The sequence below is a fragment of the Aspergillus undulatus genome (assembly GCF_047715775.1).
Source record: "Aspergillus undulatus strain CBS 261.88 unplaced genomic scaffold BDV17scaffold_70, whole genome shotgun sequence".
Lineage (NCBI taxonomy): Eukaryota > Fungi > Ascomycota > Eurotiomycetes > Eurotiales > Aspergillaceae > Aspergillus > Aspergillus undulatus.
The window spans coordinates 101,210-113,278 of NW_027396674.1; the positions used below are offsets into that span (position 1 = coordinate 101,210).

Genomic DNA, 12,069 nt, shown 5'->3' on the forward strand with positions numbered 1-12,069 from the left:
AGTCCTGTCTGAGGCGCAGAACAATTTACTGCATGATGCATCGTCTGCATCCTTCATTGTAACCCTGCCGATACACAGCGAGGTGCCATTGACCGTTGCCTTTCTCAACCAAGGCTGGGAGATCTGAGGATGATGCCGTCTATTTTTAAGCAGTGTGGACCGTGTGTGGACCGTGGATTCCTCTGCGCCGACTCCGAGTCCGAGCCTGAAATAAGGCACTCCCGAGGTCTGATTCGCCCTCCAATTGTCTACGATTATCTAAGCCTCGCAAGCATTGTTATTTGTTGTCGAGTCAATCTCTGACTGCGCGTACCCACGGTCGAGACCTGGTAGGCTCGCCCGTAGCGAACATGATAGCCAGGGTTCGTGGTCTGTCCTCTGCACTCCCGCAGCAGAATATCAGGTGGTGCGAACTCGCGGCGAAGTAGCCTGCAAGGCACCCAGCGTCTCATGAACTTCCAACCCGTCTCCAGAAAAGGGTCGCCCAGATTGATCGGCGTGCCGTTGCAGCCGGTCGCTCGAACTATGGGAACACCAAGTACTGACCTCCGAGTCTTAACTTTCAACTTCTTAGCAAGTTAGCACGTCGTGCCATCTTGGTACATGCACGTGAAAATGCTTGAAGCAAAAGTCACATGGTGCATTCTCTACAAATGATACTTGATTTTCCATTGTATTACAAGTATGGGACAGTCAATATCTGCAGCCTTGAACAGGTTCCTAGGTCCCTTTCGACTACCATGAATAAGTCAATAAACACTCCGAAATTCGCTACCACTATGGATATGCTCCATCAATCCACTCCCCAATGCTAGTAATGGGCTGATCAGCAATTAAGCGCTCAGGTGATATTCATTTTCCAATCATTCACCACCTAGGGCTTTTGTGTCTCAGAATTTGAATAATAGCCGCTTTGACGAAGCCCGGGAGCACAGGGTTTCGGGACCGTTATGGGTTTTCTGTGCTTGTGACTTGTGCGACCCGCCTGTCGAACTGTAAACCTTGGAACCTGTGTATATAGGGCTGGCGGAGAAAATGGACCCGTTTGCCATATGAGTTATGGAGCAGCTGCTGGCAGGTCTGAGACAGGTTGAGTAACAGCCGGTAACGAATAATGAGAACTCAAGCGTGAGACCAAATTGCCGGATATGCCGAAGTCTCCGTGAAAGGGGCTGAGAGCCTGACATGTCGAAACTCCGTACGCGAGTTGCCGACTTTCAAGTTATGACTCGTGAAGAGAACCAGCCTTGCTGAATCCTGATAATGCCAAGGAAATAGGATCGAAGGCCCAATGACGGATAAGCGTCTGTCGAGGATTTGCTAGGCACAGCCGCAGGGACGAACACTGGGCCTGAACTTCCAGGATAGTGGCCAAACCGGCTGAGCCACCACATCTATGCGCAGTACATTGGTCGAGACATCGAAGATGCTAAGATAATGGACGCAAATGCGATCCTTGTGCAAAATAAGGGTATCACAAAGCAACAAATTCGTCGAGAGTAATCGCTAATGCGTCACAGTTGGATCTCACTCGTTCTTCGGCGGTCTCTTCCCTTTGAACTGCTCCTTGATCTCTTCCTTGAAATACTTAAAGAACTGCTTTGTGGGATCTAAATTCGAGTGTCGAATCAGCAATCTCATCCGATAGGCATATGAAAATATATAGTGATCTATACTAGGGAGATCCCTGTTCGTGCCGCCCAATTCTTCCGGCGGAATGCCATATCTTAACCGTTGAACCTTGCCGTGCACCTTCCCGACCATGCGATGGAATGACGGACTTGTCAGCAGCTTTGAGAAATCATCAGTATCGGGATTGATTGATAATAGAGACGCCAGTATGCCAATGTGCATACCCGTGTTGTCAGCCAGACCTATATCGTAAGCTTTGTTAGCCACGCTTGCTCTCAGAGTCGCGGATAAACGAGCGCTCAACTTAGCTACTTACCTCGAAGGTCCGCAGAAAGAACCATTTGTGAAAAACCATCTTCAAGCCAGCAAGAACGCTATCTCACACTGCTGAAAGCGTAGGTTGAGCAGACTGTGATTTCTTGAAGAGTCCGGACTCCAGAGGGCGTTTGCGGGGAGGCGTTCAACGGTTGGAGTTGCTTTGCGGAATTGTGAGCACATATAGTTTAGTCAGCAGCTCAAGCTGTGGCACAATGCTGGCTCAGGCCAATCAGAATAAGCGTTGAGACCGCTGCCCGGGTGTGCACAAACCACCCACCTGTCCGCCCGCGCGGCGCATCTCTGTACAGAGTAAGAGTATGGTTCTTAGACTTCGCTTTGTTTAGATGGTTCTATGAAGGAATGTTTGACATACAAGCTGACGAAGAAGATTGTGACAAGCCCGGTTTTAAGGCCGTTTGAGTCTATGCCTACCATCTTTCTTCTTCCCATCTTCGTTTGAAGCTTTTCAGAAACTGCCAAATTACATCACTTTCGCTGAGCCCCATTGATCAGCCCAAATTCAATAATCCTTGATGATCTTGATAACGATAATCATAAATATGATGGGAACACCTTGATGAGACGCGCTGCGCTCATATGTTTGGTTTTTGTCTCTTTTTCCCCTTCACTTCTCTGTTTTCGGCCTTATTACCTACTGTGGGTTCTCGTTCATCCAATACTAAGGTAAGAGCGCTCCTGGATTCGCCTCCAGCAATTTCCTGCCTTTTGAGTTTAGCAAGACCAACTTTGCTCGTCGCGAAATAACCTTCTAGCGTGGGTGTCGCGTGCTGATTCTTGACAAGACCTTAAGCATAATTCTGCCGGTGCCACTCATTATTCGCAGCGAACTCCCCTCTGCCACCTCGCGCCTCCGTGGACGTGCACGATTTCCCCGCTACAAAACGCATAATACCGTCATTATTCTCTCCAAATACAAACCACCGAACGGCCTACACCCTGTGCGCTCCAGCACTCTGGCCGGGAAAATCACGCCGAGGAGCAGCTACCAGAGCTGTCTCGATCTATCCACGCTACAGATAGCCTCAGTGCCACATACACCGAACGGTGCCGCTGTCGATCCGTCGGGCGCCTCGGAGTCGGAGGGGCAGACTTTCACAGCTCCAACATCCCGCTCTCTATCTCCCGATACTCCCAGTTTCCACAGCGACTCTCAAAGGCTTGTTTCGAGACGGAAGCGGGTTTCCCAGAAGGCGCGCGGCGTCCTGGGAAAGGTTCGTGCCTTCCAGAGGATCGCTGCCGCCAAGATGGCGCATCCCACCATCAAAATCGACACAAGCGTCCAGGCCACGAAGCGCTCGCATCCGGACAACGAGGAGGGAGCCGAGATGATAGATGGGCCGGAGGATGACAATCCAGGGTTGGAGGAGGGAGATAATGAATTCGTTCCGCCGTTCCTTCGCCAGTCAGTTCATGGTTCGTTTGTCTCTTCTGGTGCCTTGTTTCTTTCGCTATTACAGAATTTGTTGGCTAACTATTTATATCGCACCTAGACATCCACAACAAATTTGAAGAGCTCGAATGGATGCAGCGCACGCGAATCATGGAGGGGTCTCAGACAAACGACCCCGCGCATCGTTGGGCGCTGGATAACGATCCCGAAGTCAGGGCCAGGAACCGATACGCGAACGTTCAGGCGTGGGCAAACTCTCGCATACATCTCCGGGTCCCAGAAGGGGAATGCGATTTTATAAATGCATCCCCCATCACTCTCAAAGATTCGGTCTCGCAAGAGGAAAGGAAATACATCGCAACGCAGGTAAATTGCGACCGTGTTCTGAGTTCACGAAATAGCTGCTAAACCCATGACAGGGACCAAAGCTGGACGGCCTCTATCACTTTTGGCACATGGTCTTTCACGAGACTGAGGAGGTAGCGGTGATTGTTATGCTTACGCAGGCGATCGAAGCCGGCCGCGAAAAGTGCGCGCAGTATTTCCCCCTCGACCTTGAGAGCCCGTCGATATTCCTGCGGGAGGACGACAGCGACCCTTTTGTGGAAGGCGACGAGAACCAGTCGGAGAACAGAGAAATACTTGGTCAGATCACACTGCTGGAAAGTGAATGGAGCCCAGCATGTCGATCCGAGGTCCGGAAGCTTCAGCTTACACTGGGCTCCGAATCGAAGACCGTGTGGCATTTCCTCTTTGCGGGCTGGGCGGACTATTCTAAGCCCATGGGCGAAGACCGCGATGCGCTTCTCCAGCTGATAGGGTCGACGGCCTCCAAAGCTGCTTCCCCACAAAATCCGCGGATTGTCCATTGCAGTGCTGGAGTCGGGCGGACGGGCACTTTCATCGCGCTTGACCACCTTTTACAAGAACTCGAATCAGGCGAGCTGCTCAAGGCTACTGATGAAGAGTCGGACCCTGTATTCGAGACGGTTGATCAAATGCGCGAGCAGCGAATGATGATGGTCTACAATGAGATGCAGTTGATTTTCATCTACGAAGTGTTGCGAGAGCAGACCGATCTCATCCTAGAGAAGACTTATGGCATCAGCCATCAACAGTCGGGTGCCAGATCCGCCAAGATTGCCAAATTGTCTGACGAGGATTACTATCTTCCTGCTTCGAAGCCAGAACTAGAGGTCGCAGAGGAACATCCTACCGCGGCTTCGCCAGAGAAACCCGACGATGAATGAACTCACTCCTTACCTACTTTCTCATGTTGTTGGCTTGCCCAAGAACCGCTATCTAACTAATTAACGGCCTTGACGTATCGCATCTTTCCGATTGCTCCTATCTTTTGATGACTACCATGAATACCTGAATTGCATACATTGCCTTGGCTTTTTTCTCTTACGCCTCATCTTACCTTGCATGGTTCTCTGTTTTGTCCGAATATATATTTTCTGCCCTCGCGACCCTATCCGACTTCCTGCTCTAGCTTTTCCCGGCGTCGCAGGTCCCCAGGCCTAATTTTCGCATGTTGTTTCCCTTCAGCCACCTTACCTTAGCCTTAGAATTGGTGTATCATAATTGGGTTCTGATTCTGATGGTTTGAGAAAAATTACTTTGTCCCTCTGCGCCACGTAGTTCATCAGATTGGTCTTCGTGAATTTAGATTCCTGCCACTAGTCAGGAAACTTCTCTTCGAGGGTACCTATTCAAGACGAGGCAAGTGCGACCCATCATTCCTTCCTACCGAGCCTGCACCGCACCTTGACCATCGTTCAATTGATAAGAGATTTGAATCCCATACCCTGTTGTATATGCTTTGGCTGTATGCGCGTATATACTCAGTATACTCAGTAACACCCCGAAAGTCCCACTGATGTAGCCCACAAGATCCAAATCTATGTCGAGTGCTCACTCCTCCCCGTGTGCCCCCTCCGTCTCGCCTGATGCTCGTAAACACCCATCTCAATATCATTCTCCGCAGCCGGCGCCAACCCCGGCTCTTCAGCACCGAGTATCCCGCCTTCGTCCCCAGAGCGCTGGCCCGTCTCGTCAGGATGAGCAGTATGCCCATAAGCACCGCCTACACTCTCCATCGTGAAGGGGCTCGCAGTCGGTCCATCGAGCGCATCAAGTTCTTCCCGAGTAAACCATTTAGGAAGCAGAAATGAGCGCACCGGGATCAGGAATAGAATGATAACGGGGAACCCAATCGCTGCAATCGTCTGCGTGATCGCGAATGTCCCGGCGAAGCCGATGAGTTCTAGAATAACGAATGCCCAGATTGCGCGTCGGCGTTCCAGTCCTTTTAGCGGGTCGGAACGAGGCGTGAGGTTGCGGTCTTGTGCTAGGAATATCAGTTTCTGGGTTATGCCGTTGCCTTGGAGGGCTTGGACGCCCATGACGAAGAATAAGCCGGCCATTACACCCTGCGGGATTAAGTGCAGGACGATCAGGAGGGGTCCGGTCATTGTGCCGAGGGTTAGGAGGCCCTGGGCGAGGTTGCTGACGCGCTGCTCGACGACGTGGTCTGTGATCCGGATCGTTTTGCCCTTGTTTGTGTCGTCTTCGTCGGCGATATTGCGGGTTACGCAGAGGGCTGCGGTGTGGAAGGGGGCTTGGGGGATTAGGCCGTTGGGAAACGGGATGCCCAAGAGCCCGGCGACGAATGTGGTTAGGCCTAGGAGCCAGATGTCCCAGTGGAAGCCTGCTGGTTTGCGGAGAGGGAACTCCGTTCCTTGGGCAATAAGAGATGACACTGCGTCATTAGTCTGATATAGCATGCACATCAGTAGCAGAAGAAGACTCACCATTATGATCAAAGTAAAACAAAATCGTCAAAAGCAACGCGAACGGAATCGCGAGAAAAACATCCCCAACATCAATATCCCAAAAATGCACCAACCAGCCCCGATCAGCCGTCGGGAAGAAAGCCTTGGAGGTAGGCAACGTCGCGACCTCAACATTCCTCATATGCCCGATATGCACGAACCCCGTGAAGAAAACAATAGTCAGCGGCGTACCATAGTCCTCTAAGAACTTCCGCACATATCGCTGAAACAGACTGCTATTACCGAGCTCTCCGCAGATCCACGCTGCCATGAGGACCAGCAGCGCTACCATGATGCTTAGGTACGCAGCTGTCTCCCCGGCGAATCCCCACTGTCTCGTGAGCACTTGGATGCCTTTCTGCAGGTATATGAAGGCAACGTAGAATCCGAAGATGTCGCAGGAGAAGCGCGTAACGTAGGTTAAGCCGTTGCAGGCATTGGTTATGGCGAGGATCCAGTGCATGATAAGCGACCAGCTGGGGGACATCAATATCAGTGTATGACAATGAAGAAAGACAAGCGCAACTTACATGCCAATCCAGCACATAAACGCAAGATAAGGAGTCCCTCGCGGCGCAATAATGTCATAAACGGTATAATTGAAGACCGTAATTGGACCTTTGACCCATCATCAGCAACCCGTCCCGAAAGGACCAAAAATTTCCAATGGAGATAGATAAACTAACCAGTAACCCCAACAATAACCAACGGCTGCGCCGCACAAACCGAGAACACCACGGATCCCAGCACCGAAGCCAGCAAGACCTCATTGACACCATAACTCTGATGTGTCTTCTCAAACATATCCAGCGAGAAAGCCAGGGCCGGAAGGATGCTGCGTCCGCGTTAGCTTAGCATTCTCTTAACCTGCGCAGGGACTGGGACGCTTGAAAAAACCATACTTCGCAAAATACATATAAACCGTCGCAGGAACAACACGGTAATCCCACGCATCAGCCCAATCACTCCAGTAGTACGGAGCCCTGCGCTTAACATCGTCAATCATACCGCGGAAGAACCGGATGCGCCACCATTTTGGTTCCTGTTGAAATTGGATCTCCTGGAAGTCGTTTCTTACAGTCGCAGTTGCAGCTGCAGCTGTTTGATCAGAGCCTTCAGATTCATCTTGCTCTCTCCCTGCGGCTCCATTGCCAGATGGTGCTGACGGGCGTCGCGAGAAGAACTTCGACGGCGACTGCCAGGAGCGCCGCTGGGAATGACCATTGGAAGACGCCGGTGGGGATGGTGAAGCGTGAAAATTTGAGCCTGGGAAGTGTAGGAGTCCGTGGGACGGGGATGCCTGGCCGGGTGGTTCCATGACGGACTGCGCTGGGTTGGTTGTACAGAGTACAGACGGGTTGAATGTTGCGGGATGGTTGTGCTGCTTGAGACAACCGAGGCGAGGTGTATCTCGATGAAGTTGGATTGAGCAAAACAATGCAAGCGAGCCTTAAGTATCTACTCTAGCAAAAAGCCAAGAAATGGGAACCCCGCTAAATAAGATACAAGATGGCCAGTCATAAAAAGAGCTCACCAGGACTTTTGCAGGAAGAAAGCTCAAGCGGAGAAGATGCAGGGAGCGATGGAGGCAAGGCACATGTTTACTCCACACGAGATTCTCTCAGTCCCCAGGTTTTCAATAATACCCTACAAAGAATGACTACGAGCTACCATTGATATCCCAACCTGCTCAGTAACCTGATTCCGATGTATCGCTCAAGGAGAGAGGACGTGTTTCCTACACTGCGACGAGGAATGACCTCCGCCACTTGCACTGGCGCCGCCTTTCTAGGTAAATGTTCTCCAACTACTTTCAAGACCAAGGAAACACTACATATTGGACATTATGAATGCCCGACGTAATGAGTAAATTGATTCAAAATCTGTTAGTACTAGACGTTAGTAGTAAAAAGGAAGACAGAAAGAGAGCCGAAAGAAACACCATACTAGACTCGATGGCCCCGAAGGAAACGAAAGCTATACTCCTCTCCAGTAAGGCATTTCATGTAGGAAACCCACCCCCTGACTATTTGCAACAACTAAAAAAATAAAAGTAATTTACCGACTCAGTGGCCCACTCATCTAAGCAGGAGGAGGCGGAGGCGGAGGCTGGTCACTGGGAGGTGGTGGAGGAGGTCCATCGCCAGGAGGAGGCGGGGGCGGACTTCCACTAGCGCCATAATACATCGAGGGCATGCCAGGAGGAGGCGGAGGCGCACCAAGACCAGGAGGAGCGCCAGGAGGAGCACCCATACCGGGCGCAGGAGGAGGGTATGAGGGATAGCCTCCATAGCCGTAGGCAGCGGCTCCAGGCGCAGGAGGAGCGGCCTGTTGCCAGGGCGCGGCACCAGGAGCACCGTAGGCGGCGGCTCCGTAACCGTAGTCGTTGCCGCCACGGCCCTGTTGAGCCCAGGGTGCGGCGCCGCCGTTGTCGCGGGATCCGTAGTCATCGCGGCGGTTGTCGCGGCCGCGTTGCTGCCAGGGTGCGACGTCGCTGGGAGGGGGAGGGCGTTGCCAGGGCTTCATGTCGTCGCCGCCGTAACCGTCGGGGCCGCCTTCGATGCGGCGCATGGATTGGCCGTCTGGTCCAGGAGCACCACCAGACAATTCTTGCATAAGTTGCTAGATGATGTTAGAATAGATCTCATGTATCAAAGGCTGAGATTGCTTACCTCCATCTCCCGGTCGACAGCATCACCACTGCCAATAGCCCTACGGCCGTCGAAGCCGCCGTTGTTGCGCCAATCGCTACCGCGTTGGCGGTCAGGACAATCACGAGCCATGTGTCCAGCATTGCCACAGACACGACAGATGATGTTGGCAGTGAAGTTGCGCTGCTCGGGACAGTCGTATTTGCGATGGCCGATTTGACCACCTGTTTATGTTAAAAAGGGCTCACTCAAATTGAGGAAGAGTTGTACGTACAATTCTGGCAAGCCTGGTTCTCATCATCACGCAGGGTACCGTTGAGCGCGGCAAGCTCACGAAGCTGGTTCCGCTTGAGCTCGTTCTGGCCTTCAGGGATCGAGGCAGCCTATTCAATGTTAGTCATCGCATTTCAAGTATAGGAAAGGAGCGCTTACCGTCTCAATAACGTTGTGCACCAACTTCTTAGCTTTGTTGACTTTCTCTTCAGTATCTGCCATGATCAGACAGTGGAGATCTTCTTCCTGGTTGCTAGCGTGAGCGGCGTCAGATCGGCCCTTTCCTTCCTTGACAGAGCCTTTGCCACGGATAGCAATCTTTGCACCGGACTCGGTCTCCATCTTCTTCAGAGTATTTCCACGGGGTCCTATGAGTAAGCCAACTGTGAAAGGTAGCAAGAGCTAAGTGTTAGTTCGGTTTGTTTCCCTCGAGGTTTATTTCATGAAGAAGCATGTGCAAGTGCAACATTAAGCAGCAAAGCAAAGCAAAGGGTTAGCAAGAAGCGAGCCGAAAAAGCATCGCTGAACTGACTGAAGAGCAGCGATGGCTTGATCGTAAGCTCGACTCGAGCAGAGAGTGAGTGCAGAACGGTTAGGAGTTAGAGGGTTAGTTATCATACTGAAGTTAATCTCTGGATAGTCATTGACAGGCACGTAGACCTTCTCCTGGGTCTTAGTAGGCCGCCTGTAGTCAGAGGGCGGGTGATAGTTAGGAATCGTCTTCATCGCCTTTTCCACGAGCTTGTGACGCTCATCCTCAAGGCGCTTGCGGTAGCGGTATTCCCTAGTGTTTACACGGCGACCAAAGTTATCGTACTGCGGCGGGGGAGACGGGGACCTATCGGTGGCGCGTTAGCATCGAGCCGTGAGTATCGAGGGGTGTGAAGAGACTAACCTGTCGCCATCCGCGGGGACAACATCATTGATCCTGAGCTTCTGGCTGATCTCCTCGATACGCAAATGAAGAGTATACGCCTCGAGCTGCTCCGTGGTGAAGTTGGCCATGATCATAGTGGGCAAGCCCATCAGCCCAGCGGCCTTGTTCTCCTGAGCGTCGCCCCAACGGTTGCGCTTCTTGCGTCGCTTGACACCGTCAACTGGAAGATCGGCTGAAATCTCTCATTAGAAAGACCCAAGATAATAAAAAGTGAGAGCAGGAGAACGACATACCTCGAACAGGACTTCTGCCGCGATGTTCCCCAACGGCGGACGCAGGAGTCGCGGTGCGACTGTCCTCCTCGTCACCACCAAACCGTCTCTTCCCCAAAGGGATATTGTTGGAGCCTGTGATACCTTGGTTGCGCCACGCCATCTTCCTGTGTTTAGGTAGATGAAGGTAAGTTGTCTGATGAGCGATGTCAAAGATGGCCAAATGAAAGAAATGTCCTCGGATGTGGCAATTAGATGATCACGTGAAATTCAGACGCAGCTAACAGCTGAGTCAGCGGATATGCCTGGGCAGATTGACAGAGAGCTTCATCTATCTACGCATTTACTACAACTCAAATAGAATGGATAGGATGTTGAACACTCAGTATTTCGAGTTCAATTTACTACTAAGCCGACCGATCAGCAATGCCCCTCTAGTTGCAAGCCAAAATACAGAAACTATTTAGCATCATTCTTCATCCCCTCCTGCACCCAAGCCCTAGACTGAGCAGCATACTCCTCCGTCTTCTTCTTATCAGCCAAAAGCTCCTTAATCTTAAACGGCTCCGGCACATGCATGCCCTTCGAAACCCCCTCCCTCGCCGTAAGTCGTTCCTCCCAAGCCTTCAAGTTCGGGAACTCCTCAATATCCACGCCCGCCCAACCAGCAGCAGCAACCCAGCCGTAGTGGCTAATATCCGCAATCGTGATATGGTCACCAACCAGGAACCCGCTCTTCGACTGCGCAAGGTGCTTGTCGAGAACGGAGTACAGGCGCCTCGTCTCGTTGACGTATCGGTTTACCCCGTACTCGATGCGCTCGGGTGCGTAGCGGCTGAAGTGGTTTGCCTGACCCTGCATCGGGCCCACGCCCGCGTTTTGGAAGTACAGCCAGCTTATGGTCTCGTAGTACTCGCGGGTGCCTTGTGGGTATGAGATCTTGTGGTCCTTGTCGTAGGTTTCGGCGAGGTAGGTTAGGATGCTGCCGGATTCGAAGAGGCGTATCTTTTTGCCGTCTTTGAATGTGTCTGTCAGTGCGGGGATGCGGCCGTTGGGGTTTATTTCGAGAAACCAGCTGTTTTGGGTGTTAGCTTGTGTTGGACGTAAGGAGGAGGGAGAAGGAATGACGTACGGCTCCTTCTGGACGTTCTTGCTGATTTCGATTTTCTCGACCTTGTAGGGGAGTCTGAGGCTTGTTAGCACGTCTTATATTTATTGAAGCGCAAGGGAATGTATGGCTGAGATAGCTGGAGCCAAGCAGACATACCCTAATTCCTCCAGCGCAATGGAGATCTTAATCCCATTGGGAGTTTGGGCAGTGTACAGCGTGAGATCAGGGCTCGACATGATTGGCGACGTAGAAAAGAGACGTTGATGGACAGGGAATGGAGACGTAGAATGCGAATGCAATTGTTGAGGTTGGAAGTGCTGCTTGTAAAGAGGAAGACTGCTGGTGCGGAGACTAGAAGTGAAGCCTGGGCCAGATTGGGAACAGCTTTTATATAGGAACCGCAGACTACGAAAAACCCCGCTCATCCTCTGCACGGAATAGTAGATCCAGCTCAGACTCTATTAATAATTGAGGTAGTGCGTGAGTTACCGTAACCTGCCTATTAGATATAAGTAACCAGTAACCTAATGCGCCGGGCGCTCGCAAGACGTAATGATGCCATCGTTGCCGAATTCTCCGCAGCCCCACAATGGCTGAAGGGGGTGTGATTCCTAAGCTTCGGAGGAGCTTCGATAACTATCTTTAACTATCCGATCCTGGAATCGATATTAAATCGCCGGTTGCGTT

General features: G+C 51.7%; 6 protein-coding genes across 6 annotated transcripts; 1 reads left to right on the plus strand and 5 right to left on the minus strand.

Moving 5' to 3' along the window:
* Positions 1–852: 852 nt before the first annotated feature.
* BDV17DRAFT_218885 (uncharacterized protein) lies at positions 853–1,398 on the minus strand. The gene has a single exon (XM_073755559.1). The coding sequence runs from the start codon at positions 1,185–1,187 to the stop codon at positions 891–893; it is 297 nt and encodes a 98-aa protein (XP_073611162.1). The 5' UTR covers positions 1,188–1,398; the 3' UTR covers positions 853–890.
* Positions 1,399–2,547: 1,149 nt separating this feature from the next.
* ptpB (tyrosine protein phosphatase PTP1) lies at positions 2,548–4,611 on the plus strand (the record flags this gene model as incomplete). Its single annotated transcript, XM_073760591.1, has 4 exons — positions 2,548–2,634; positions 2,724–3,384; positions 3,462–3,727; positions 3,781–4,611. The coding sequence occupies 4 exons, from the start codon at positions 2,548–2,550 to the stop codon at positions 4,609–4,611; spliced, it is 1,845 nt and encodes a 614-aa protein (XP_073611163.1).
* A 327-nt stretch (positions 4,612–4,938) lies between these two features.
* On the minus strand, positions 4,939–7,782 carry BDV17DRAFT_218846 (anion exchange family protein). The gene is made up of 5 exons (XM_073755558.1): positions 7,101–7,782; positions 6,885–7,033; positions 6,729–6,816; positions 6,178–6,674; positions 4,939–6,125 (listed from the first exon to the last, which is right to left on the minus strand). Exons 1-5 carry the CDS (start codon positions 7,514–7,516, stop codon positions 5,266–5,268), a joined length of 2,010 nt encoding a protein of 669 aa, XP_073611164.1. The 5' UTR covers positions 7,517–7,782; the 3' UTR covers positions 4,939–5,265.
* A 295-nt stretch (positions 7,783–8,077) lies between these two features.
* On the minus strand, positions 8,078–9,114 carry BDV17DRAFT_219454 (uncharacterized protein). Its single transcript, XM_073755568.1, has 2 exons — positions 8,871–9,114; positions 8,078–8,820 (listed from the first exon to the last, which is right to left on the minus strand). Exons 1-2 carry the CDS (start codon positions 8,979–8,981, stop codon positions 8,281–8,283), a joined length of 651 nt encoding a protein of 216 aa, XP_073611165.1. The 5' UTR covers positions 8,982–9,114; the 3' UTR covers positions 8,078–8,280.
* Positions 9,115–9,136: 22 nt separating this feature from the next.
* bbp (putative zinc knuckle transcription factor/splicing factor MSL5/ZFM1) lies at positions 9,137–10,480 on the minus strand. Its single transcript, XM_073755563.1, has 4 exons — positions 10,293–10,480; positions 10,018–10,231; positions 9,743–9,960; positions 9,137–9,505 (listed from the first exon to the last, which is right to left on the minus strand). The coding sequence occupies exons 1-4, from the start codon at positions 10,432–10,434 to the stop codon at positions 9,243–9,245; spliced, it is 837 nt and encodes a 278-aa protein (XP_073611166.1). The 5' UTR covers positions 10,435–10,480; the 3' UTR covers positions 9,137–9,242.
* A 250-nt stretch (positions 10,481–10,730) lies between these two features.
* On the minus strand, positions 10,731–11,618 carry BDV17DRAFT_295545 (glutathione S-transferase family protein; the record flags this gene model as incomplete). The annotated part of the gene is made up of 3 exons (XM_073763081.1): positions 10,731–11,346; positions 11,404–11,457; positions 11,539–11,618. 3 exons carry the CDS (start codon positions 11,616–11,618, stop codon positions 10,731–10,733), a joined length of 750 nt encoding a protein of 249 aa, XP_073611167.1.
* Between the last annotated feature and the right edge of the window lie 451 nt (positions 11,619–12,069).

Bases quoted from the DNA above. Each gene is read 5' to 3' on its own strand.
- BDV17DRAFT_218885 (XM_073755559.1), bottom strand. From the start codon at position 1,187: ATGTCAGGCTCTCAGCCCCTTTCACGGAGACTTCGGCATATCCGGCAA.
- BDV17DRAFT_219454 (XM_073755568.1), bottom strand. From the start codon at position 8,981: ATGGCTCGTGATTGTCCTGACCGCCAACGCGGTAGCGATTGGCGCAAC. The intron at 8,821-8,870 runs GTAAGCAATCTC...AACATCATCTAG, and splicing joins CTGTCGACCGGGAGATGGAG to CAACTTATGCAAGAATTGTC.
- bbp (XM_073755563.1), bottom strand. From the start codon at position 10,434: ATGGCGTGGCGCAACCAAGGTATCACAGGCTCCAACAATATCCCTTTG. The intron at 10,232-10,292 runs GTATGTCGTTCT...GAGAGATTTCAG, and splicing joins CGGCAGAAGTCCTGTTCGAG to CCGATCTTCCAGTTGACGGT. The intron at 9,506-9,742 runs GTATGATAACTA...TACCTTTCACAG, and splicing joins CTATCCAGAGATTAACTTCA to TTGGCTTACTCATAGGACCC.
- BDV17DRAFT_218846 (XM_073755558.1), bottom strand. From the start codon at position 7,516: ATGGAACCACCCGGCCAGGCATCCCCGTCCCACGGACTCCTACACTTC. The intron at 7,034-7,100 runs GTATGGTTTTTT...ACGCGGACGCAG, and splicing joins GTTTATATGTATTTTGCGAA to CATCCTTCCGGCCCTGGCTT. The intron at 6,817-6,884 runs GTTAGTTTATCT...GATGGGTCAAAG, and splicing joins GGTTATTGTTGGGGTTACTG to GTCCAATTACGGTCTTCAAT.